The sequence below is a fragment of the Octopus sinensis genome, linkage group LG12 (assembly GCF_006345805.1).
Source record: "Octopus sinensis linkage group LG12, ASM634580v1, whole genome shotgun sequence".
NCBI classification, from domain to species: domain Eukaryota; kingdom Metazoa; phylum Mollusca; class Cephalopoda; order Octopoda; family Octopodidae; genus Octopus; species Octopus sinensis.
This window is the reverse complement of record NC_043008.1, coordinates 78,730,424-78,757,370: the sequence shown is the minus strand read 5'-3', so window position 1 is coordinate 78,757,370 and position 26,947 is coordinate 78,730,424. Positions and strand designations below refer to the sequence as shown.

General features: G+C 36.5%; 1 protein-coding gene across 2 annotated transcripts in view; it reads left to right on the top strand.

The window, feature by feature from the left end:
• Window positions 1–26,947, top strand: part of LOC115217952 (membrane metallo-endopeptidase-like 1) — a 227,942-nt gene that overhangs the window by 192,921 nt on the left and 8,074 nt on the right. Inside the window, exons 18-21 of one of the 2 annotated variants that reach the window (XM_029787671.2) lie at window positions 13,513–13,616; window positions 21,057–21,122; window positions 22,009–22,107; window positions 25,318–25,394. In XM_029787671.2, the coding sequence (XP_029643531.2) occupies window positions 13,513–13,616; window positions 21,057–21,122; window positions 22,009–22,107; window positions 25,318–25,394 (346 nt within the window). Of the gene's footprint in view, window positions 1–13,512; window positions 13,617–21,056; window positions 21,123–22,008; window positions 22,152–24,766; window positions 24,889–25,317; window positions 25,395–26,947 lie in introns of those variants that run through there. The other variant, XM_036508066.1, reaches the window with a different exon arrangement.

Below are 26,947 nucleotides of genomic sequence, written 5' to 3'. Positions count from 1 at the left end.
ATAAATCTCTGAACGAGGTATAGACAATAACTGCACGACAATGTAAAGTATATTTGCCATCTAAATATGGATAACCACTAAGGGTGGATGTTGCTGTAGCTCGTAGCCCCAGGAGAACATCTTCTCCAGCTGGCTATTGACACACTTTCTGTGACCTATCGGTATTTGCAAAGGGAGGTCATCCCTCCCTTGTCAACCTAAGTGATACGCGCGGACTGCAGTTTCTGGGTGGTGTAACCGTCATCACCGCACAACAATCACCGGTTTTTGATTGACGAAAGCCACTGGAAAAAGGATATATGTATTTGCATTGGAACCCCTTCATCGAAAACTGGTGATTGTCGTACTCAGAAACTGCAGTCCGTGTGTATCACTTAGGTTGACGAGGGAGGGATGACCTCCCTTTGCAAATACCGATAGGGCACAGAAAGTGTGCCTATAGCCAGCTGGAGAAGATGTTCTCCAGGGGCTACAAGCTACAGTAACGTCCACCCTTAGTGGTTAGCCATATTTAGATGGCAAATATACTTCACATTAACTCAGTAGCTTTATATCAATTAACCACATAGATGTTTTATAAAATTTCTTCTGCTGTTGCTGCTTTAAATCAAATTGGTGGCAGAAGTGGGATTTTCTCCTAGGGTGTAATTTTTCTTCCAAGTCCTTTCTCCTGTATCAAAAATTAAAAATAATGTTCTTTTCTTTGTTCAGTCAAACACAATTTTTCTAGCTGCTATGTATGTACTAAGTTTATTCTTAAACTATTTGACTGAAGTTTGTGTGAGCTTAGTCCATGTCTACTATTTTTTTGTATAGAATTATATTATTGCAGTGTGGAAGGTGTTTATAAGCCAGCACGGAATTTTGTCAGTGAAATTTTGGCGTGGTCTCAAAGCGACAAAAATATTTTGGCAAATTAAATTTAAATGTTGAAGTGAATCTAACGGATTTTGTGTGTTTCTTAAATGGCTTATAAACACCTTCCACACTGCAATTGTTTTCGTTCCAGCACATGATCTCAGATCAGGTCACTTGCTATGCAAGTACATCTCTGTAATTATATTGTTATTTCATTGGTAAGATTCATCTTTTGTTTCTATATTCCTTAACATGACTTGACTTGTAAGTTTCCTTTATAACTAGGCTTGTGTGACTGGTTGTCATCTTATTCTCATCTCTTATCCTGAGAAAAGCTTCAGCCTTCTGCATTCATTACAATTAATAATTATCTTTAGTCCTGGCCCTTGCTTGAATGATTTTGTACATAAAAATTGGTATTCAGCAGACCAATCATTCTGAGAGATTTATAGTTAGCTTTATTCTATTCTCATCATGCACCCCTAATTAGATGCTTCAACTTACACAGTTGACACACAGACAACATTAATATTGGTGCTAATCTCTTGTATTGGACATTTTAGTCCACACAGTAGGGCGCACACTCTCCTACCCTGATGTAATCTCCAGGGATACAGGCATCCAGCAACAGGACCTCTGTAATGCTATGATGGACCGTAAAGTCTGGCGTAACATAGTAAATTCCATTGTCTCGACCACGGTCGAATGGTCGAAGCTTCACTTATCATTCATGTTCTTTTAACAGTTTTTCAAAGCAGTAGCAATAATTTAGTTGATGCTACCATGAAGTCAATGTGAAGGTGCATGACTCAGTGGTTTGAGCATCGAGTTTACAATCGTGAGGTTGTGAGTTTGAATCCCGGACCTGGCTGAATGTTGTGTTCTTGAGCTAGACATTTTATTTCATGTTGCTCCATTTCACTCAGCTGTAGAAATGAGTTGCGACCTCACAGGTGCCAAACTGTATTGGCCTTTACCTTTCCCTTGGATAACACTGGTGGCATGGAGATGGGAGGCCAGTATGCATGGGCAACTGCTGGTCTTCCATAAACAACCTTGCCTAGGAGCGTAACTTTCTAGGTGCAATCCCATGGTCAGTCATGACTGAAGGGGGTCTCAAAAATCAACACGGATTCAGATCACAGGCTCAGCAGTGCATGCAGATGAATTCTGCTTCTGAATTTTCTTCATCCCATGCAAGGAAACTCTCTAAGCAGCCAGAAGATGCAACAAATTTGCCAAATCCTAATATAAACATCCACTTACTTAATGTGGATTACAGAATGTCAAAAATGACTTTAATTGATACAGAGGTTCAGGTTCCTATATTGCCTTTAATTTTTTTCCTTTTCTTTTGGTTGGGGAAGAAAATTATCCTCATCTTTTAACATCCTTGTTCTATGCTGGCATATGATAGACAATTTCTATAGGTGGATGTCCTTCATAATGCCAACCACTTTGAAGAGTGTGTGGAAAGCTTATTTTTGTAGCATCAGTACTAGTGAGATTAACATACAGCTTGCAAGACTAAGATCTTCTTTGACTGAGTGGAGCTAGGGTAGAGAGGGAGTCTGCTTTCTGCTAGGAGATGAAAGAAGGAGTCACAAGAGAATGTCTTTCTTGTTGTAGAAGGGCTACATAGCTACTCACATAGATGAGTGAGTGGAAGTAACTTGGTTAGAGTAAGAAAAAGAGGTAAAATAGTATTGTTGAAGTGTCATGGTGGACTTTCAATGAACAAGAAGGCGAACAGAAATGCATGAAGTGAGAACAAGAAGTAGTTGGATAGAGCTTGCAAGAGAATGAGAGATAGTTAGAGATGGAGAATGGGAAAAGAAAAATATAATGAATAAAGAACAAAGGTTTCAGGGGTGGTCTATGATAAATATACTTTGGAGAGAAAGTATTGAAGTGATGATTGACAATACAGAATATGATGAAGAGAAGTAGAATAGTAACAGTAATACAGTAGACAGGAAGGATGAGAGAGGAGTGTGGGTGGGTGGGTTGCAAGAGCATGATGGGAAAGAAGGCAAACAGTGCATGGAGAGAGTGAGAGATGTATGGTAGTAAAGAAAGATAGATAATTTGGTGGCACAGAAGATTAATCAATGTAAAATGTGAGAGAAGAGGGAAAATATTAAAAATAAAGGATGGATTTAAGTGAAATAGTTCCAGGTAGTGAGAAAGATAATTAACATTAAAGAAAGTGACAATGAAATATACAGTTCTGCTTTCATTTAACATCAGTTGCTGTATACTACAGTAGGGCAAGTGATGGTAATGATGACTGATGATTAATAGCTTGAGGAGAAAATTCAGCTGGGGCCCCAGTTGTGTGTGTGACATACATACATACATACATACATACATACATACATACATACATACATACATACATACATACATACATACATACATACATACATACATGCATGCATGCATGCATATATGCAGGTTGTTCAGATTAAATTTGATGATAATTTATGTCTCCTCTTTTCAGGAACAGCTTGATGTATTAGTGAATAGTTAATGACATTGGAGAGCAATAACAAAGTTGTAGTTGAGAAAAAGTTGGCTAACATGGAGGACTAGAAGTCATCTAAATATTAGAAGAGTTACTTGTATCATGATGGTTCATGCTGGGTATTAAAATAGGAACATTATAAGTGTAGTTCAATGTTCTGTGAGCACTGTAAGGGCCATGTGATGCAACATGGATAATCTTTATCTTTATCTTTATCTAGTTTCAGCTCATAAGCTGTGGCCATGCTAGAAATTTTTAGAATTTACTATATAAAAATGACATTTGAAAAAATTGTGTTTCTTTTGTGGTTCAATGTATTTAGCTTGTGAGATAGAGAGTTTAGAGGCTCCATTTGAGAATTAATTCAGGTGAGCCTGGTAATGGCACTTAAAATCAATGGTTCTGCCAATGTAAACCCTAGTCTGGTGGGAATGTGGGGTGATTACTTGACATTTATATATGACGTTATAGAGTAAATGAAATCCATCTAACAGACATAGTTGGAAAACTTGAAAATTTCAGGTTTTCCTACCAGGCTTAGAATTAATTCCCATTCTGTGCTGATTTTTATGACCAGTTATCTTCAATGTAGGACCAGAGGTGTTACCATTACTTGTATGGGATTGGGAGAGGACATCACCACTTCTGATGTGTTAGGGGTTGGTGAAGTCATAGAAATTATTTGACAACCACTTCTGCCTCTTTCTGGAAATATGGCAAAGAGCTGTATCCTGCTGCCACACATTAGGCCTTCCAGCAGCAATCTCTCAAGTCATGGTTTGCCCAGAATCTCCAGCAGCTTCACATAGCCATCTGATTTGAACCTAAGGCCCTGTTAAAAGTTATAGGGAAGCATTTTCACTGGAGACACATTTGGGGGATAAACTTGGTTTTCATGCTGTTCATGTCAATTCTAGAATTGAAGCATAAGTGTAACTATGATGTTTTAGTGATCTGATGAGCTAGCTTTTTTTATCTGCTCTGATTTACAAATGTATAATTCTATTGTATAATGTGTGGCATGCATTTAAGTGCAGACATGTAAAATTATTTATCATATACTGAAATTATTATTACATGATGAAAGCTCACATGTTACTTCAAGTCTTTTGTATAGAAATAGGTTCTGATGCATACATTTTTGTGCATTGCAGCCAAAAGAGGCTTTGTAGAAGAAGAAAAATCGTATTTAACTAACCAATTTCTAATCTGCTAATCAAAGTTCAGTAAGGATTATATGATGAATTAAATGAATGAATACACGTTATAGTCATCATCATCATCATTGTTTAAAGTTCATTTTCCATGCTACTGGTATGGGAGCCAGTCAGAGGTCATTGACATCGGCTACATTTGGATGGTGCTTTTTATGTGCCACCAGCACAAGGGCCAGTCAGGCAGTCCTGGCATCGATCACATTTAGATAGTGCATTTTATGTGTCACCAGTACAGGAGCCAGGAGCCAGTCAAGGAGCACTGGCATCGGCCACATTCAGATGGTGCTTTTTACGTGCGACCAGTACAGGAGCCAGTCAGGTGGACTTGGCATCAACTACATTCGGATGGTGCTTTTTATGTGCCACTGACACAGGGGCCAGTCAGGGGGCACTGGGATTGACCATGTTCAGATGATGTATTTTATGTGCCACTGGAACGGGAGCCAGTCAAGGGGCAATAGCCACAGCTACGATTTTGGTTTTACTTAACTCAACATGTCTTCTCAAGCATATCATATCGTCCGATGCATCAAGGGTACTTTTAAATAGGCCGGACACACAACACTGGCATCGGCCATGGCTGCAATCTCACTTTAGTTGCCGGGTCTTCTTAATCACAGTCTCCTGTCATTGCCTCTGTGAGGCCCAACATTTGAAGGTCCTGCTTCACCGCCTCATCGCATGTCTTCCTGGGTCTACCTCTTCCAAAGGTTTCTTCCACATTTAGGGTGTAGCACTTTCTCAACAGCTGTCCTCATCCATACATAACACATGACCATACCAGTGCAGTCATTTCTCTTGCATGCCACATTTGATGCTTCTAGTGTCAAACTTTTCTCTCAGGGTGCTCACACTCTGTTGTGTATGCACACTGACATTACACATCCAGTGGATCATACAAGCTTCATTTCTTTCAAGACTATGCATGTCCTTAGCAGTTATTGCCTATGTTTCACAGTCGTGTAGCATGGCAGTTTGCACACATGCATCATACAGTCTACCTGTCATCCTAAGCAAGAGGCCCTTAGTTGCCAGCAGAGGTAGGAGCTCTTTGAACTTTGCTCAGATTATTCTTATTCTAGCAGCTACACTTTCAGAGCAAACCCCCCCCCCCCCCACTACAGACTTGGTCGCCTAGATAGCAAAAGTTATCAACTACTTCTAGTTCTTCCCTCTGGCATGTGATGGAATCTGTTTTCTGCACATCTTCAATGTTTATTGCCCCAGTGCCTCCGCCACACATAAAAATTATCTTTCCAGTTAACCTTCCTTTGATATTGCTGCACCTTTTATGTGTCCATAGCTTACACCGGGTTCATCATATGGAGTTTTTACACATGCCTTTTCTACAGATTGAGCAGGGCCTTCTACCTGAAGGGGTTTGTGATTTGTCAGCCTTTCTACTTACTAAGACTTTGGTTTTTGCTAGGTTAACCCTAAGGCCCTTCAATTCTAGACCTTGCTTCCACACTCTAAACTTCATCTCTAGTTGTGGCAGTGACTCGGCTATTAGAGCAAGGTCATCAGCATAGAGGGGCTCCCAGGGGCAGCCTGTCTTGAATTCCTCTGTTATTGCCTGGAGGACTATAATGAATAAGAAGGGTCTGAGACTGATCCTTGGTGAACCCCAACTTCTGCCCGGAATACTTCAATATACTTGTTGCCAACCCTCATCTTACTGACAGCATGCATCCTGTATACTGACATTACTGACATACACCTTACTGACATATCACATATATATATATATATATATATTATATATATATATATGTACTCAGTGAAATTCCAACTTTGTCTGGTTTTCATGTTTTATTTACAATCTCATAATAATATAATAGAAGATAATATAATATAATGAAATGATAGAATATTAAATGTCCATTCTGATTGAACTAGATGTTTCATGCATTAAACTATGTAATCTTCTGGCTCACATAGTAGTGTTGATAGTTATGTTTTACAATTTACAACTGTAGTAAGATGGCAAAAATGTTTGTCTTAAATACATTTGTATAGTCTCAAGTATGTTGAGTTTTGCAAACTGTATTACTTCAGATGATAGGTGTTTGGTTTAGGTATCACAGTTTATATATGGTTTGTCTTCTCTTTGCTTCATGTACTATGAAACTTTGTAATCTCTCTTGAAATATATCTTTAATATTATTGTTGAATGATAATAATAATGCTTATTTTGTTGCCTCTTACTAAAATTAATATGTACATTTATAATCATATTTTTAAATACACTTTTTTCCTATATACAGTATGCAGTTTCCTCTATGTCTAACTATTTAGAATCTATAATAAAAAATTAATTTTTCGTATTTTACTTATCTATGGGATTTGTGTATTATATTATCCTACCATTCTACGATTATTTTATTATCATTATTCTTATGCTCTAAATATACCCTTTACTTGTTATTATACTGTATCCTGTTATATTGCATTATTTCTTTTATCTTACTTACATTGTAATATTTCTAACCATTTTTCAATTTTTAAAAATTATTTCTATAATTACTATATGATATTTATTATTATTATATTATATTTTTTCTGATTTATATTAAATTTTTGCCAGTTCCATTTTTATTAGTATCCAAATTCCTTCATGATGATCCCCACTCTTTTTATTGTAACCTCTCATTTCCCCTTTAATTTCCATCTATTATAATCTCTCTCTTACTATTATCCCTTTGCTTTCATATAATGGTGTTATGGTATGCTATTAATTGTATACTTTTTTTATTTAACTATTAACATGATGAATATCATCCTTATTTCTCCCTTTCCACCCTATAGTAGAATTCTAGTCTTTATTTTTTCCTTTAACCCTATATGTCTAGTTGAATAAGCAGAATTATCTCTTTCTTAATTGTGGAGAGGAGATGTTCGGCTGTCTGTCCCCCTACCTCTCCAAGACTATAAATCTTATCATCATCATTGTTCGACCGTGGTCGAGACAATGGAATTTACTATGTTACGCCAGACTTCACGGTCCATCATAGCATTATGGAGGTCCTGTTGCTGGATGCCTGTATCCCTGGAGATTACATCAGGATAGGAGAGTGTGCGTCCTCTGGTATTGCGAGTAGATGGCTTCCAGAGGAGAAGAGTAGAAATTACTTCTTTTTCAGCTCTACAACAATGTCCAGCAAACTGGACTCTCCTACCTTTCACAAGAGATGACACAGGTGGTAGTTTCCCATATATTTGCATTTTGGTTGGATGGCGCTTCCACGAGAGATTTTGAGCTCTCATAAGGAGGCGAGTGTAGGTTCCATCCAACCGCCTCTCAAGCTTCTTATAGTAGCCATATAGTAGAATTGGTTCGACTGTGGCTTTGAATATTTCAAGTTTGAAGTCTCTACTTAGATTTGATGACCAGATCTTATGCATGTCATTACAGGCTGACCAGGCCATACCCTTTCTAGTTAGAAAGTCTTTTCCAGATGATGATATGTATGACCCAAGATATTTATAATCAGAAACCATATTTAAAGGCGCACTGTTGAGAGTATGGATGATGCAATCACTGTTGGACAGGCACTTGTTTATGTATTCAGTTTTGGCCTCATTGAGGTAAAGACCTACACAATTTGAGGCTTGTTCAAGAGATTGTAAAAGAGACTGGGCATTGGAGAGAGAATCACTGATAAGAGCGATGTCGTCAGCAAAGTCAGTGTCTGTCAAGTACTCAGCTGGGTGTCTGGAACTTCTTCTTGGTTTTATTTCAAAGCCCTTGCCAGAGATGGTATCAACTGACATACATAGCACATAATCAACAACAATGATGAAAAGAAATGGGGCGAGTGTGTCTCCCTGCAGTATTCCGGCTTTGATTGAGAAAGATGATGTTTCTCCATCAGGGGTTAAGATGGTTGGAGACGTATCTGTGTAGAGGACCTTGATGGCAGAAATAATTTTGTCTGGTATCCCATAGAGCTTAAGGATTTCAAACATCTTGTACCTATCTACAGAGTCGAACGCTTTAGAAAAGTCTACAAATACCATTGCAAGATCGCGATTAAATGCTTTTGATTCTTCAATAAGTCTGCGCAGGCATAGTATCTGGCTCAGCGTTGAGCACCCATGTCTGAATCCATTTTGGTTCTTTCGGAGCAAAGGTTCAACAAAAAGGACAAGACGATTTAGGATCAGTTTGTTGTACAGTTTTGCAGCAATTGACATTAGAGATATACCCCTATAGTTGGTGACGAGGGATAAATCGCCTTTTTTGGGTATTGGAATGATTTGAGATTGGTGCCAAATCTTTGGAGCGACAAAGGTGGAAAGTGTGTGGTTGCAGAGGTTGAGCAAAAGTGTGTGAAATTTATCATCCTTCCAAATTACAGCTGGGATGTTGTCGGGACCAAATGCTTTCGAGGCTTTTAGTTGCTTGGTGGCTGCTGTTAGTTCAAATATGGTAAAAGGGGAGGTGTTGATGTCCAGCATGTCTGATATAGGCACACTTGGAAGAGTGGGGTTATCAGGGATTTTGGTATTCTTCTCAAGGAGGTTTTTAAAATGGGTTGACCAATTTTCTAAACGCTTCTTAGCTGATCCCCCTTTAATTCTAATTGATGACCCAGAATTTTTGCCTGATAGGTCTTTGATGGATTTCCAGGCGAGATGGTGTTTTTTACTAATGTGCTCTTTCGATAGTTTACTAATTTTGCCATTGATAAATTCGACCTCGGCGTTCAAGTAAGCCTCATCAAGATTCCTCCTGGCAGCTATGAGTTGGATCTTCAGTGACTGGGATGGAGAACGGTGGTAAGCTAATGATATAGACTTTATATGGTTTCTGGCTTCGATGACATTTGGGGAATTAGAAGGTTTGCTCTGGCCCCTACTCTTCTTTTTGGGAAGAGTAGCCAGTGCAACTTCCTCTGTTGATTTGATGAGGCTGCTGTATACTTCTTCAATGTTCTCAGCATCTATTTCAGAAGTAGACAGAGATTGAAATGTGTTATAGACCTCAATAGTAAATTGTTTGGACATATCGGGGTTAGATAAGACTTCCTCCCAGTCGATCATTTTGATCGGGTGAGGCTTAGTTTTTTTGGATGAGCGAAGACTAAGCTTAACGGTAGCTGATACAATTCTGTGGTCAGAGCCGACAGAACTAAAGGAAGAGTAGGATCTCGAGTCTTTAACACTATTGCGCCATTTCTTTTGAAAGATGTGGTAGTCAATTTGTGCCCTATCACCAAGTGGGGACTCAAATGTCCAAAGTTGACGTTTTGGTTTCATAAAAGAATTGTTGGAGGTGTAGAGATTAAATTCCTCCAAGAAGTCTTTGAGCATTTCTCTGTTCCGATTAGTTTTAGAGTTGAAAGTAAACTTGGTCTCATCGGGTCCTAGTCTAGCATTCAGATCACCAGCTATAACTAGAAAATTATGGAGAGGTACTTGCTCAATGGTTGAACGAAGGGTTGTATAAAAATTTTCAATTTCGTCTGCCACAGACGAATTATGTGGGCTATACACACATACCAATGTTGTTTTGGGGTTTCCATCTATCTCAAGCACCATAATTCTAGGTGAGATTGACTCTATACTCAAGAGAGTATCACTAGCTTTTGATGAAAGTAGAAATCCGATACCTCCAACTGTTGAATTAACAGTATTCTTTGATGCTAAGGAGATTACAAGTTGATAAGAACCGACTTGATGGTATTTGAGGATGTTGTCAGGGTGGTAAAATCGGTGTTCTTGGACAGCTATTATATCAATGCCATGTGATTCTGCATTTGCACCAAGTTCTTCTAGACGGCCAAGAGAGCTGAGGGCGCGGGCATTGAGGGTGCTGAGTATCGTATGATTTTTACAGCTGATGAGGTGTTTGTTTGGTGTTGTTTGGTTGGGAGCTGACTCTTCTCCATCAGGTGATACCCGTCTGTTAAGATTGAGGGCATCACCGTCAATGGATGCCCTTGGAGGTGCAACATGATCAGAGACAGGACCCGGCAAAGCAGGGGCTGGACCTACATCCGCAGGTATACCATTAGGTCTGGTTCCCTGGGGAAGAGGAACCCTGGTGCAGTTAATTGTAAATTCCATAGTCTTTTCAAATGGCTAATAATGTGTGCGCGCACCACTACTACACACATTGGAAAGCAATGTACAACCAAGTACTAAAAAAGATCTTTCCTCCTCCATGAAACAAAGCTGTTCCCGCTGGACGTCAACCAGTATTTCTAAGCTACGGACCGAGTGATAAATCTTAAATACACCCTTTACACATATATAAAAGCACTTCTTAATTTGTTTTGTTTTGATTTGGCAAAATCATTGTGACCAGTGATGATCATGGAATCACAGAATATGTACATACTCTTACTCTTTACTCTTTTACTTGTTTCAGTCATTTGACTGCGGCCATGCTGGAGCACCACCTTTAATCGAGCAACTCGACCTCGGGACTTATTCTTTTGTAAGCCCAGTACTTATTCTATCGGTCTCTTTTGCCGAACCGCTAAGTAACGGGGACATAAACACACCAGCATCGGTTGTCAAGCAATGCTAGGGGGACAAACACAGACACACACACATATATATATATATATATACATATATACGACGGGCTTCTTTCAGTTTCTGTCTACCAAATCCACTCACAAGACATTGGTCGGCCCGGGGCTATAGCAGAAGACACTTGCCCAAGATGCCACGCAGTGGGACTGAACCCGGAACCATATGTGGTTGGTTAGCAAGCTACTTACCACACAGGCAATCCTTAACAGTATAGTTCATGTAGTCATCTGATGAAAACAGTTTTTTATAATGATATAATGTACTCATTGATCACTTAAAAGATCTGTAGGAAACAGCTGTAATGAATTGATACCTATCCATTGTTTGTTATTTATTTATTTATTTATGATTCACCTGTCTTCTCACATCTTCTGAAGCATATTATGGACCATATATTTAATACAATGTGTGTTTCTTAATTTGCCCAATGGTCGATGATATACTCAGTTGGGTCCAATTAATTGTATACATAACCTGAATATCTTTCTTCCTGTACTTTGGTATCAATGTTTGTATTCATCTATAGTTGCTGTATATACATTTCAATTTAAGCACCTGATTCGCCTGAATTGGCATTCTCTATGATAGATCACTAGCTACTACACATTCTTTATTTTTTCTCCTTGTTTCTTTCTGTGTTCCTTTCTTTGGAAGAGCGTAGGCTCAAAACGTTAAAAACTTTTTCAATTCCCAAGCATTATACTAATACATCTGTTTGTTGTCTACACCACTTGTCTTCATCTTTTGTTTTTTTTTTGTGAATTCTCCCCCTATATATATATATATATATATATATATATATATGTAATGCTTTCAGAGTCTCAGTTTCACCAAGATCTCCTCAAGCAACACATATTAGCAGTCACCCTAGTCTTTTGTTATCTCCTCTTTGAAGTTCAAGGTCCTGAGTTCAGCCTTCACAACTATGTCCCATGTCTTTCTGGCTCTCCCTCTTCCACAAGTTCCATCCATATTATCTGATTGGTACTTCTTTATGCATCTGCCCTCATCCATATGCATTATGTGTATTGACACATAATGCATATGGATGAGGGCAGATGCATAAAGAAGTACCAATCAGATAATATGGATGGAACTTGTGGAAGAGGGAGAGACAGTCTTGCACACTACATTTCTTGCACACTATATCTCTTTCATCTTACGCTCAATTTTTCTCTCAACATATTTGCACTTTGTTGTTCATACATACTTACATTTTACATCCAACAGAGCATACTAGCTTCATTTCTTTCTAGTTTTCTCAAATTACCTGAATTGAAAGCTCATGCATCACTTACCAAGCAATATTATAGTTCTAACATAAGCATTTGAGAGAAAAGACTTTTGTTACCAGGTCTCTGGTAGGAGGTCTCTGAACTTTCTGCATTTTGTTTTTACCTTGGCAATTAGTCTTTCAGAACAACCACCTCCCCTGCTAATAATGTCCCCTAAGTAACGAAAACTATTAATAACTCCTAATGAGCCAGCCAAACATTTAAGAAAACCTATTTTCCAAATTTTCATAGTGAATACAGTGTGTCTGTCATACATAAAGCTCATTTTCTTTGTTAATCTGCCTGTGATTCTACTAAACCTCTTATGTGTCCATAACTTGCATTGAATACAACATATGGAGTTTATACTTACTCCTTTTTTGCATATTGAGCATGACCATTTCCCTAAAATACCAGGCTTCAGTTTTCTTTCCAGCTTGCTAAAACTACAGTCTTTGCTAAATTTACCTTCTAGGTTTTACACTGTAAACTCAGCTATGAGGATGAAATCACCAGCATACAGGAGCTCCTATGGATAGCCAGTTTTCCCATTAAATCATGCTAACAGTCTGTAATGTTGTCTTTAAAAAGCATCATATTTTTAGGGGTGAGAGAAATTCATGTCTTTTTCAAAGAGCACATAGGAGGTGATATGGTTACAATCTGGTTATGGTTCACCATGTTCTTATCTATATTTTATGATGCTTACATCATAGATACCACCATACTGGTTTACTTAGATACACTACATGAAAATAAAAATGTTTATAGTAAATTCATTTGAAAATGGACATCACAGTCTCATTGAATCATATTTTCAGTTTGATTTGCAGTTAGAATTCTTGCTGAGTTTACAAACCTGGAGCCATATATCTATAAAATCTATAAATTTTTTACAAAAATTTCCTTTTGCTTTGCAAGTAAATACATACATGTCTTGCTATATAAGAGATCTGTGTTAAGTGACCCATGCAGTGGCCCAATTTCAGTAATCAGTGGGAATGTCAGTACTTTCAAATTTTCAAAAGAATATTCCCAGTTTCCTGAGATAAATATTTATGAAGATGCTTTCTGTGATATGTCTTTAAAGGATCACAGTTTGATGATAATGGTAATATGAAAAACTGGTGGTCAGAACAGACTAAGAGAAACTTCTTAACAGAAGCTGAATCCTTAAATTCAGATCCTATAAAGGTAAGATATTTTGTACATATAGAATGAATATCTGTGACACTTTAACAGTACTGTCATCTGAATGTATTGGGTTGGCAACTAAGTTCCCGTCATTTTTTTTAATTTTGGGATTTATTGCGCTTTTAAATTTTGGAATCTTTTTTTTTCTAGTTAATATTAGTTAATTTTTGTTTACTTTCAGAAAAATGAGCATTTTCAACACCTTTTTTGCTTTTAATCAAGGTTCTAAGGCTGCAAAAGGTGCTCATGACATTTGTACTGTGTATGGAGAGGGTGCCATAGCTGAAAGAACCGCTCATGATTGGTATGCTAAGTTCAAAAATTAAAATTTTGACCTCAAAAATGCACCTAGTCCTGGCCGTCCAGTTGAGTTCGATGAAGAGCAATTAAACCAACTTTTGCATGAAAATCCTTGTCAAACGACAAGGGAACTGGCAAAGAAAATGGAATGCTCCCACACTGCTGTAGAGAAGTATCTTCACTTGATGGGAAAGGTTCAGAAGTGTGGAGCATGGGTTCTGCATACTTTAAGTGACAACAACAAAAATCAGTGCGCCACAATCTACGCTGGTTTGCTTGCTCATCACTGCTCAACTCATGGACACAAGCAACAATTTCTTTACCGAATCGTTACTGGCGATGAAAAATGGTACCTGTACATCAATATGAAGCAGAGTAAGGAATGGCTTAGCCCTGGTAAACAAGTGACACTGCGTAAGACGATGTTGTGCATATGGCAGGACTGGAAAGGGATTATCCATTACGAATTGCTTGAACGGAACTAAATGGTCAATGCGGAACTCTATGTTCAACAGATGGAATGACTCAACATGGCTATTCAAGAGAATAGACTTAATCGGCAGCATGGAGTTCTTCTGCTGCATGACAAGGCCCCTCCCACCTCACATCGCCAATATGACCAAGGAAGCCATTCAAACGCATGGCTGGAAAGTGCTGCCACATCCGCCATACTCTCCTGATTTGGTACCAATGGATTCCCATCTCTTTCGATCTCTTTCAAATGCTATGTGCGGAGTTTCATTCAATACTGATGCAGAATTGAGAGCTTCCCAATTTTTCAAGTTGAAATCAGGTGATTTCTACCAACATGGTATTGAAAATCTTGTTAAACATTGAGGAGAAGTTGTAAACAACAAGGGTGAATACATTATTGATTAATTAGTTGTTATTTTTTATTAACCCTTTTAAAAAATTTAAATTTTGAAAACGGTGGGAACTTAGTTGCAAACCCAATACTAATGTACTCACATGCTATTATTATTACAAAAGCCTAAAAATCACAATCCTTACTTTTCTCATCCATTAGATGTAATAGGAGTAGTCTTGTAGGTATCTCAGATCAGGGAAAATCAATGAAGGTCTTCCATTGCAATAATGTATGGGCTAAATGCATATTTAGTTGTAGCTATTTAATATCTTTGTACTACTTTAAACTTCCAACAACTTACCAAATCACAAGGGGGTTTGTTTGTAATCAATTTATCTACATGAAGTAGCAGCCAAACTACACTTAAATCACACCATGCAGTCTTAAAAAGGTGGGATGGTCACAACTGGAAAACCTCTGAACCAGACAGAGCTTGGAACTAAACAGCAATATTATGAACAACCAGCTTGCAGTTATTGTTGATGTTGATTATTAGTACATGTCACATTGTTTTACATAAGGGATAAATGAAAAATTCAGTTTCATCAAAATATAGTTTCATATTCAAAACAGGAAAGGAAGAAAAAGATATGTGACACAAACTGGAAATATAAAAAATATTACTTTTTACCTTTTTGTATGTATGTATGTGTGTATGTATGTACATACATACATACACACACACACACACACACGCACGCACACACACCACACACACACACACACACACATATTGTTGTGTCTGGGGAGAGTCACACTGCCTTAATATCTAATACACTCACCAGTTCAATTTCCACCCATTTATTATCTCTATTTTTCCTTTTCCAAAATTGTCGTTGCTTTTGCAGCCTTGTCAATGAATGTTGGCTCTGTCTGTTATCAGAGCTGCATTCCTTTTGAATATGTACAATACATACATACATGCATGCATACACACATACATACATACATACATACATACATACATGCATACATACATACACACATGCATTCCTACATATATGCATACACACACATACATACATTTATGCATACACAAGTACACATGCATGCTGGCACACTCACATGCTCACAAACCGACAAAAGGAACACAACTCTAGTAATGGACTGTCAACATCCATTGACGAGGTTGAAAAAGCAACAAAAATTATGGAAAAGAAAAAATATAAATAATAAATGTATGGAAATTGAACTGGTGAGTGTGTTAGATATGAACACAGTATGTCTCTCCCCAGACACAATAAAATTTGTTTCAACACATGAATTCACATAAAGAATCTTGCAAATCAGACACAAAAACGAAGTATATATATATATATATAATATATATATATATATATCATCATCATCATCATCATCATTTAACGTTGGTTGTCCATGCAGGCATGGGTTGGACAGTGTGACTGGGCTGGAAGGCTGCACCAGACTCCAGTCTGATTTGGCATGATTTTTTTATGCCTTGATGCCCTTCCTAATGCCAACCACTCTGAGAGTGTAATGGGTGCTTTTACGTACCACTGGCATGGATGCCATTTGCGTGATACCGGCGTGCTTTTATGTTCCACTTGCATGGGTACTAATTTGCATGATGCTGGTATCTGTCACAACTGTGATTTTGCTTGGCTTGATGGGTCTTCTTCTCAAGCATGACATAATGCCACAGGTCTCAGTCATTGCCTCCATGAGGCCCAGCACTTGAAAGGAGCTCAGCCACTTTGACTTCATAAGGAACTGAGCCACTTTGCTTCCGTGAGGCCCAACGTTTGAAAGGTGTTCTTTATGTGCCATCAGCACAGGTGCACGTGATTTGACGGGTCCTCTCAAGCACAACACATCACCAAAGGTCTTGGTCACTTGTCATTACCTCTGCAAGCCTCAAAGTTTGAAGTTCATGCTTCACCACTGCGTCCCATGTCTTCCTGGGTCTACCTCTACCACAGATTCCCTTCACAGTTAAAGATTGGCACTTCTTTACACAGCTGTCCTCATCTAGATGCATCATTTGACCATACCAGCTCATTCGTTTCCCTTGCACACCCCATCTGATGCCCCTTATATCTAACTTTTCTCTCAAGATGCTTACACTCTGTCAAACATGCACATTGACATTGCACATTCAGCGAAGCATATTGGCTTCATTTCTTTCAAGCCTATGCATATCCTTGGCAGTCACAGCCCATGTTTCACTGCCATGCAGCATGGTTGTTCACACATAAGCATCATACAATCTGCCTGTCACTCTGAGAGTGTGGCCCATTGTTGCCAGCATGAGTTGGTTCTCTCTGAACTTTGCCCATCCTAATCTTATTCTCAGTTACACTCTTGGAGCATCCACCTCCACTACTAACTTGGTCACTTGATTCAGCAATAAGAACAAGGTCATCATCATAGAGGAGCTTCAGGGGCAGCCTGTCTTGAATTCTTCTGTTATTGCCTGGAGGACTATGATGAACAAGAGGATCATCTCTACTTTTGTAGCAGTTGACTATGGTGCTGCTGCACCAGTCATTGGCTATGACTCTTTTGTGAACCACCTGATTAACAATATAACCCACATAACCCACACCGCCAGATATTTAAAGCTGAGCACCGATCCTTGGTGAAACCCTACTTGAACCCTGAATTCTTTGCTGTACTCATTGCCAACCCTCACCTTACTAACAGCATCCCTGTAGATAGCTTGTACAGCTCTTACCAACCACTTGTCTATCCCTAGTTTCCACATAGATCACCAGATAAGGGATCAGGGGACTCTTTCAAAGATTTTATCAAAGTCAACAAAGGCCAAGTACAGAGATTTATCTTTAGCTATGTATTTCTCCTGCAGCTGCCTTACCAGAAATATAGCATCAGTGGTGCTTCTCCTTGGCACAAAACCAAACTGCATTTCATCTAAGCTAAGTCTCTCTGTAATTAGTTAGTCTATGACTCTTTCTAAAACTTTCGTCGCCTGATCCCACAATTTGAAACCTCTGTAATTATTTCTATATAAGGCATCACCTCTACCTTTGTAGCAGTTGACTATGGTACTGCTACACCAGTCACTGGATATGACTCCTTCATGAACCACCTGATTTACAATATGGGTGACTGGTCCATAACCCACACAGCCAGATATTTAAAGCATCTCAGTGGAGATTTCTAATGGGTCAAGGACTCTTCCTGTCTTCATATGTTTAATTGCTTTACCTACATGGAACTGTCGATTTGAGTTGTCGGTCCCTCAATTAGGTCAACATTTGGCTGACTCTTCTCCTCCCGCTCATTCTCTACGTTCAGCAGTCTTTCCATAATGGTATTTCTGAGCCTTTTTCTTTGCAGAATCATTACATGTAAGTGCACCATCATCCATACAGGCACATTTCTCTCCTATGATATCACGATTTTCTCTTACACACTGTCTTGCAATCTGAAACACTTCAGTTCTTTGGTCTTCATGTTGCTGAACATAGGCAAACTTCTTTTCTGCTTCTCCCTTGGCTAGATATACTTATCTCCTAGCATCCTTCTGGCAATCTGATACAGTTCCCTGATACCCACCATTCTTTCAGGCCTTCCTAGCCTGTTTCTTAGCTCTAATGGCCCTGTCTACCTCATTGTTCCACCACCATGTTACCCTAGGTCTACAGCAGAGCAAGAATGTGAGACTTCAGAAGACCAGAAGGTTTATAACCAGAAGTGGTCAAGCAACGGCCAGTTTTGCCTCACATACAAGAGATGGAGAGAGAGAGAGAGAGAGAGAGAGAGAGAGAGAGAAGAGAGAGAGAGAGAGAGAGAGAGAAAGAGAGAGAGAGAGAGAGAGAGAGAGAGAGAGGAAAGAGAGAGAGAGAGAGAGAGAGAGAGAAAGAGAGAGAAAGAGAGAGAGAGAAAGAGATAGCAGTAAGTGACTTGAGGTCTTTAGTGAAGCGAAGATCGTAGGAAAGTATAGAAACACAAGGAGTATGTAAAACGATTTGAAAAGTTACTGAAAAATTTAAAGAATAATAGGCCAGAGAAGTTATTTTAGCTCAAAATACACGTTAGAAGAGGGAGAGAGAGAAGTGGCAGTAAGGGACTTGAGGCCTTTAGTGAGGCGAGGATTATAGCAAAGTGTGGAAATGATCAAATTGAAAAATTTTAAGAATTATAAGTCGAAACAGTTATTTTAACTCAAAATACATGTTAGCATCACATATAAGCATGTTAGTATTACAAGTTAGATAAGAGAATGGTGAGTGATTAAAAGCTAGAGAAATTTCTAGTGGTTGAATGGTATAATGCTCCATTTTCATATTCAATAGCTTCTAATATCTCTTGTAAATTCTTTGCAGCACTAGATAGGTATTTCCCACCTTCAAGTAAATATAGGAAATTATTTAATAAGCATAGTGTTAAGTTTTCATATTCAACCACTAGAAATTTAGCTGAGATTATTGTAGCACAAAATAATTAGAGAATATCTAAAATCTATATCTATAAATAATTGTAGAACTGATAATATATATAGTGAAATTAACCTTATTGATAGTCATTCAGAACAAGATTTAGATTCTATATTTGATCAAACTGCTGATAATATTGTTAGTCTTTTACTTTGTATTAATATTAATTCTAATAATAATAATAATTATTATGATCCAACCATAACACCTATTTTACAGACAGGTGCTAGTAGAAATTATTATAACTATGAAGGCAATTTACAAGTGATCAAACCCATGTGTATTGTGTAAACAAAACTCGATACCCTTTAGGAAATCAGTGTTTAAAGAAGAATATAGTATATCAGTGTGAAGTAATAACTAGACATTGTAAGTATTGGTATATTGGTTCTCCTGCTACTAGTTGGAAATCTAGATTTTATAATCATTCTAATTCCTGCAACATAAAGTATATAAGTTTTTATTGAGCATTACATAGAATTATTATCTGTAGTTTTTATTCTTTAGTTATCTATTAAGCATCATGTAGAATTCTTGTCTGCAGTTTTTGATCTTTGGCATCATCAATTTTAGTAGATAAATATACTCATTATTTATGTTTGGTTTTTTATGCAGATTTCAAATTTTCAAAAAATTTGGAATTAGTATGGTAATTTTTATATTTTATTTTTATAAACTAAATTAGTTATTTAATGACATTGTTCTTGGTTGAATGAATGAATGTCTAAAGTTAAATTGTGTGTGTGTGTGTGTGTGTGTGTGTGTGTGTGTGTGTGTGTGTGTGTGTGTGTGTGTGTGTGTGAGTGCATGTATGCATGTGTTCAAGATGAAAATGTTCTCTCAGTCTAATCATCAGTAATTAATTTTAGCTATCCATTTGTCCTGGCAGGTAGAATGATGCCTGTAGTTTTTATAGGTACTCATCTGAATGTCATTAATACATTTAAAATTTAGTTTGGTATTATTGAAGATTGGTAATTGGAGGAAAAAATAAAGTATCAGGGGACTGTAGTTGTACTTAGAGGGACTAGGTGGTGTATAATTCAGAAATAACTGTAGTGTATAATATTGAAAGTTGAGAAAGTAGCCAATACATTGAAATGATTTAGAGTTAATCATCTGGGAGTAACAGAAATACTATTGTAATGATAACTGAGAGGAAATTATCAATATGTAGACAGTTGAAGAGGGTGATCTGTAAGAGCATATCAGTATCTGCTATCAGTGTAAGTGAAACTACCCATATAAGCTTGTTTATTAGTGTTAATCTGTCTATTAGTATAGGTCAGTGACTTCCTTCCTGCTCACTCCAAAATCTGCTTTTCAGCAGAAGGGAAGTCATTGAGTTAATGGAAAGGCTGTGAACAACAATGAAAAAACTGACTGACAAACAAGCAACCAATCCATTCATTAAACAAATGGCTGATAAGTTACTTGGTTAGATATTTAACCAATTGACTATCAATAAAGAAGTGAAGTTGAACTTGTGTGTGTGTTAATATTATTGGTGTAATGACTCTCTCAAGATACAACAAATATAAATCTATTAACTCCTTAACTCAGAAACATTCATATACGACTTGGTACCCATTCCAATGAAATAGACAAACTAAGATGCATAGAAGCAAAAAAAAAGTGACTCTCCAAATTCTGTATGTGTAGAGAAGAAGCTTCAAATTTGCCTGTTTGTTCACTAAGTTATTGACTCAATTAGCTAACAAACCAAAAAGTAAGTAGATTGATTTTATATGGTATAAACTTATCATTTTCTTTATCCTGTATTTACAAATTACTTTATACAAAACTTCCTTAGTTGTTTTCTACCTTATAACTTGTTCTGTCATTTCACAGGAATTACTTCCACAAGATATCTTAGAAAGTAGTGCTGATATTGGTGGACTCAAAATAGCCCTTCAGGTAAGAAGTAAGATTGTAAAATACAAATGAATCATTTTTTTAATTGCTTTGTAAAACACCTAAACTTTATAGTTTATCTCTGAAAATCAAAGGTTTCCTGCATGATTGTTCTAGATTGAGATATAGTATATCTTATCTATTCTTTTTCATTTGTAGATAATAATTTTTAAAACCACTTTCTACAAAGAAGGAACATCAGATAAAATACTAGTTCTAAAGTACAACATTAAACTAAAGTTTCTAGACTCTTGTAACTGATTATGCTAAAGAACAACTGACATTCCTCTGTATCAAAAAAGCAGTGCTCTATTGCTTCAAAGAACATGTTAATATGTATAATAACATTTATTTTGAAATGCTTTAATGCCTTTATACTAGCTGTTATTTATAATATTCTAATAATATTCTATAATATAATGATTGGAGTATCTAATTAATTTGGATATTTAAATTAACTTTTTAAAGCATTGCTAGAGTCCAGTTTGAATAAGTTTGTAATGTATCTGTGGAATATTTTAAGATACTTATATTTGTTCTAATGTGTCTCTCGTGATTATGCAATTTTAAACTAACATTTGTGAATGATATTGAAATATAAATCAATGTTAAGAAGTATCTAAAACGTTGCACAATTATTTTCAGATACTTTTAAATATAATGAAAGTATATTCAAAATTTACTGTATTATAGTAGTGAAAGATATAGCCAAAAATATAAATGCCAGACTAATTGTATTTCCAGTAATATTATATCTTGTATTTTAACTTCAAACCTAACTGAGATTTCAGGCAGCTGGGAAATATAAAATAAGAGACATTTTAGTGTACTAACCCTTCGCCTAAAAATTGATTTGTATCTTTTTAAATGAAGTTAATTTATTCTTCAGGCATATCACAAAATGATGCAAGAATTCAACTTGGAACCACTGAGATTACCTGGAATGAATTTTACCAGTCAGCAACTGTTTTTTGTTAGTTATGCTCATGTACGATATATGTTAATATATTCTCACTTATCTTTAGTTGTTTTTTATGGTTATTAAAACTTTGTTGCTCAGCTTGTCTTAAGTTGAAGTGAGGTGACATTAAGTAAAGTAAGGCTAGATTATTTTGTCATTTGTTTATTCTACCACAACTACGTTATTAAATAAGAGATATGACTTACTAAAAAAGGTTAAGATTAATAGTGGGATCTTTTCTATTTGGATACACCTGTGGAAATTTCAAAGTTTATTGAAAATTTTAAAGTTTGGTCTATTAATGTAATTTTCCTTGCTGAATCTCAGGAGATATTTCACTTTTTTCAGAAAAATTTGAAAAAAAATTTTAGAGGTTTAAAGTTTGATAATTTTTACCCAGTCCGAAAACAAGATTTGAAAGTTGTCATTTTGTTAACATTCTGAAAATGGCACATGTTTTAATCTGAAACTGTAAACAAATGAAATACTGGTGGAATTCTGCTTTATACACAACATTTAACGGATCTTTTTGGTTTGAACGGCAGTTTTTAACATAGTTTCTAGGTAACTAAAAAATTTAAAACTTTGTATACTGGTAGAATGTGTTTATAAAACATCCTTTTCTCTTGGCTTTATTCAGAAAATTCTATAGTTTGTAAGATATTTGTTGTTTTTTGTCTTCAATTTCTGCAATTTCAACCAATCAGTGATGTCTATTGAGTTAAAAAGCATTCTGTGCTGTATAAATATGTCCCTCGTTTAAGAAACTGATTGGGTTTATTTACATTTGTGAAGAAAAAAGATACCCTTCCCCCACCCCTAACCCTAAAAGAGATTGAAATGCAATAGATCGATTCTAGGGTCATAATTATGGGTGACAATTTCATATGACACCGCTAGAAAAAACTGCTGTTCAAACCGAAAAGATCCCATTTAACCCCTCAAAACTTTTTTTTAATTTTTGGAGCTTTCACAAAATTTTGGTGAATTTGTATTCTACACAGGCAAATCCATATGATTATGCAAAAAAAAAAAAATTTGAGAGTACGTGATTTAAGGTCTATTTAGCTTTAAAATTTGAGAGTACGTGATTTAAGGTCTATTTAGATTTAAGGTCTATTTATCAATTCAAAATGAACAACAAAACCAAATTACACCATCCAGAAAAATACATATATTAGAAATATTAAAATTAAAATTGTTATTTTAGTACATCTCACGACCACCTTAATGACCCCTTCCCCACTAAAAAACGAGTAAACGACACATTTTATTGTTTTAAGCATTCAATATGCATTTAATGTGATAAACAGCACAATACAAATTAAATATTTTTCAAATAACAAACGAAATTTTGAGATACATACGAGTAATTTCTCAAGCAAATTACAATTTTCAGGATGAGGCTCATCTTCTAGGCTGTAGTTACCAGCTCAGAATTTCTGGAGCTGCTACTGACACTGGCTTATGCTTATTGTCTGATCTCCTTATACTGCACTTTCTGTTGCATTGTTGCCTTTATTGAACTCATAAAGCAAAATATGCCAAATATGCTCCTTTGTCACTTCCCTTATAGTTTTGAAAAAATAACTATGAAAATCAAACGGCACTCTTCAAAACTTTCACATAGAATAAGTACAAGGTAAAATTATTACCTGCTCTTATAGCAAGTTGATGCAGGGAGATTATTCCATCCCCCTCTAACTTTTAGTTCATGCAATTGAAAAAACCGTATTATTTATAGGATGACTCAATATATATAAATATATATCATCATCATCATCATCATCATCATTTAACATCTGCTTTCCATGCTAGCATGGGTTGGAAGGTTCGACTGTGGGCTGGCAAACCAGATGACTGCACCAGGTTCCAGTCTTGATCTGGCAGAGTTTCTACTGCTGGATGCCCTTCCTAACGCCAACCACTCCGAGAGTGTAGTGGGTGCTTTTACGGGCCACCAGCACGGGGGCCAGTCAGGCAGTACTGGCAACGACCTCGCTCGAATTTTTTACACATGCCACCGGCACAGGTGCCAGTAAGGCGATGCTGGTAACGATCCCGCTCAAATGGTGCCTCCTACATGCCAACCGGCTCAGAAACCAGTTAGCCGCTCTGGCAGCGATCACGCTTGGATGGTGCTCTTAGCACCCTACTAGCATGGGGCACAAGTGCCAGTAAGGCGAAGCTGGCAACGATCACACTCGAATGATGCCTTTTATGTGCCATAGGCACGGAAGTTGGTTGGCCACTCTGTCAACGATCATGCTAGTATGGTGCTTGTGCCTGTCATCGAATTTCACTTTGATTTTCATTTTGATTTCACTTGCCTCAACAGGTCTTCGCAAGCAGAGTTTAGTGTCCAAAGAAGGAAAAGGTATGCACAAGTGGGCTGGTTGCGTTCCTGGCACAGGCCACGAGGTTATGGTCTCATTTGGCTTGCTGGGTCTTCTCAAGCACAGCATATTTCCTTAACCTCACTTTCATGAAATATATTATGAAACAACATATAATTAATAAACGCACCAATAAATTTAATGAAATGCAGAAAATATAATTAAATATTTATTTGATTCTTTACAGGCAGATCATGATTTTAAAAGGTCATATGATATGCATTGGCATGCATTTTCATGAATGTTGTTGATAAAGCAATAAACTTTGATTGACAAAAAATACATAAAAAAATAATCAGACATAGACAACATGTATATTCCATCTAACTGGAGTGGCTTTTTTCAGAAAAGTTTGAATAGGAAGTTCTTAATTTTCTATAGACTCTCTGATTTTAGATTTAATATATAGATTTAAAAAAATAAAAGATTAAGGGAAAATAGACATTTTGCATTTAGTGACACATATTTCTCATCATAGAGCAATTTAAATATAAAACATCAAATAAACGTTCTCATATATAAAGAATATTTTACCAACTAGTAAATTGGTTGTAAATGCAAATGTAGTATATAGCTAAGGATTAAACTTCTTTTAATTAGAACAGATTTTCACTACATTCTACAACTTTGGCTAAGAGATGAAAACATTCCCTTTGGTGAATTGTAATTCAGGCTGGAGTCTTAAAACTGACATAGCTGTTACCATCTTTCACACTAGTTCAGTAATCTTTAGACTTATAGAATTTAGGTAATCAAAATATGAGCTGTCCCCATTCATCAAAAGTATTTCCAACCAGTTTGTCTTAACCAACTGACATATAAATTTCTATTTCTACTCCAGGCATGGTGTAACAAACAAATGATGCAGAATGCAATGGATTCAAAATATACAAAATCAAATATGTCAGGTAAAAGCAGGTGAGCTTTGTTATAAATATTGCTGAGATTTTATTACCTTTATCTTTTAGCAGCATTTGTTAGTGGCAAAAAGACTTTGGTCAAGAAATCCAATTGATGCAAGAGCATATATTGAGTTTGGCACAAAAATATCATTGATTTAGCAGACTTATGAAAATCCTAGTGTGTAGGTGTTGTTTTGCATTTATAATAAAATAAATACATACAAATTATAAAAATAATAAAAAATATACAGTACAATACTGTTTCTACTTCACGAATTTTCACCTATCGCAGGGTGGGGGGATAGGATGGTAGTGGTGGTGGAATGTAACACCCAAGATAGTTGAGGGATTACTGTAGGCATAGGTATAGCAGGATGAAGCTGAGAACCTCAAAATCCAGCTAAGATATATATATATATATATATATATATATAAATTTTTTGCGTAATGAGATAAAAAACCAAGGCTGTATAGACATTAGAACATTTATAGATAGGTCTTACACCTGTTTCTAGGATATTAATTAATTATATCCCTTCATCAGAGACGGTGTGAGAGGAAAAATTAAGTCATAGTTAGTTTCGATGTGATACAAATAGAGAGTGAGGTGGAGGAAAGAAAATAGATGTAAGATATGTATCGTTATTGAATTTGTAAATCCGTTTTATAGGCATAATGGTATATATGTGTAATATTCCAATATCCTTTGAGTAAAATCCAAAAGTCCAACAGAGTTTAATATGAGTCCATCCAGATGTAGAGTTTATAAGCAATGTAAGATTCTCTTACATTGTTGGTCGTTCTCAGTAGGGAATTTATATAAAGTGTAGCATATTCAAGGTTTGTGTTTAAACTGACTTAGAAATAGGGAGTGTATGGTCAAATTGAAGACAGGAAGAGAGGAATGACAAAAGAAAAAAGAAAGGGAGAGAAAAAGGAGGAGAGAAAGAAAGAATTAAAGAGAAAGAAGATTAGTAAAAAATAAAAGAATGAAACCCCTGAAACCCCTGAAGGTATGAATAAAGGGAATAAGGAAAAGAAAAGAGAAATTAAGATATAAGTTGGTCAGTGGTCAATGGAGATAGTTTGAAAGTAGGAGTGGGGATAGAGAGAGAAAGGTATAATAGTATAAATGATAGAGGAATGGTGGGGTTAAGAGGTAGAGGAAGTACTAAGTGTAGTAGTAGCTTTTAATTGTGAGGCATATATGAAGAATTAAGAATTAAGGAAATAGTAGTGTTAATTATTCCGAGAAAATATTTATGTGAAGATGTATATACATTTATATATCAGATAAGTTACAGAGATAAGTTACAAATACAATCCTCGTGTATCATCGTTCCCACATATGCAGTTATCTATATTTTGCATGTGTACAAATGTTTACATATACCCACACGCATGCATACATGCATACCCTCACTCATACATATATACGCATGCATGGGTGTGTGCGCGTATATATGTAAACATATATAATCAGATGCTTGCATATGTGGAAACTAGATATGGGTTATAAGTTAGAGTGTAAATTTATTGGTTAATGGGATTACCTAAGAATTATTGCAG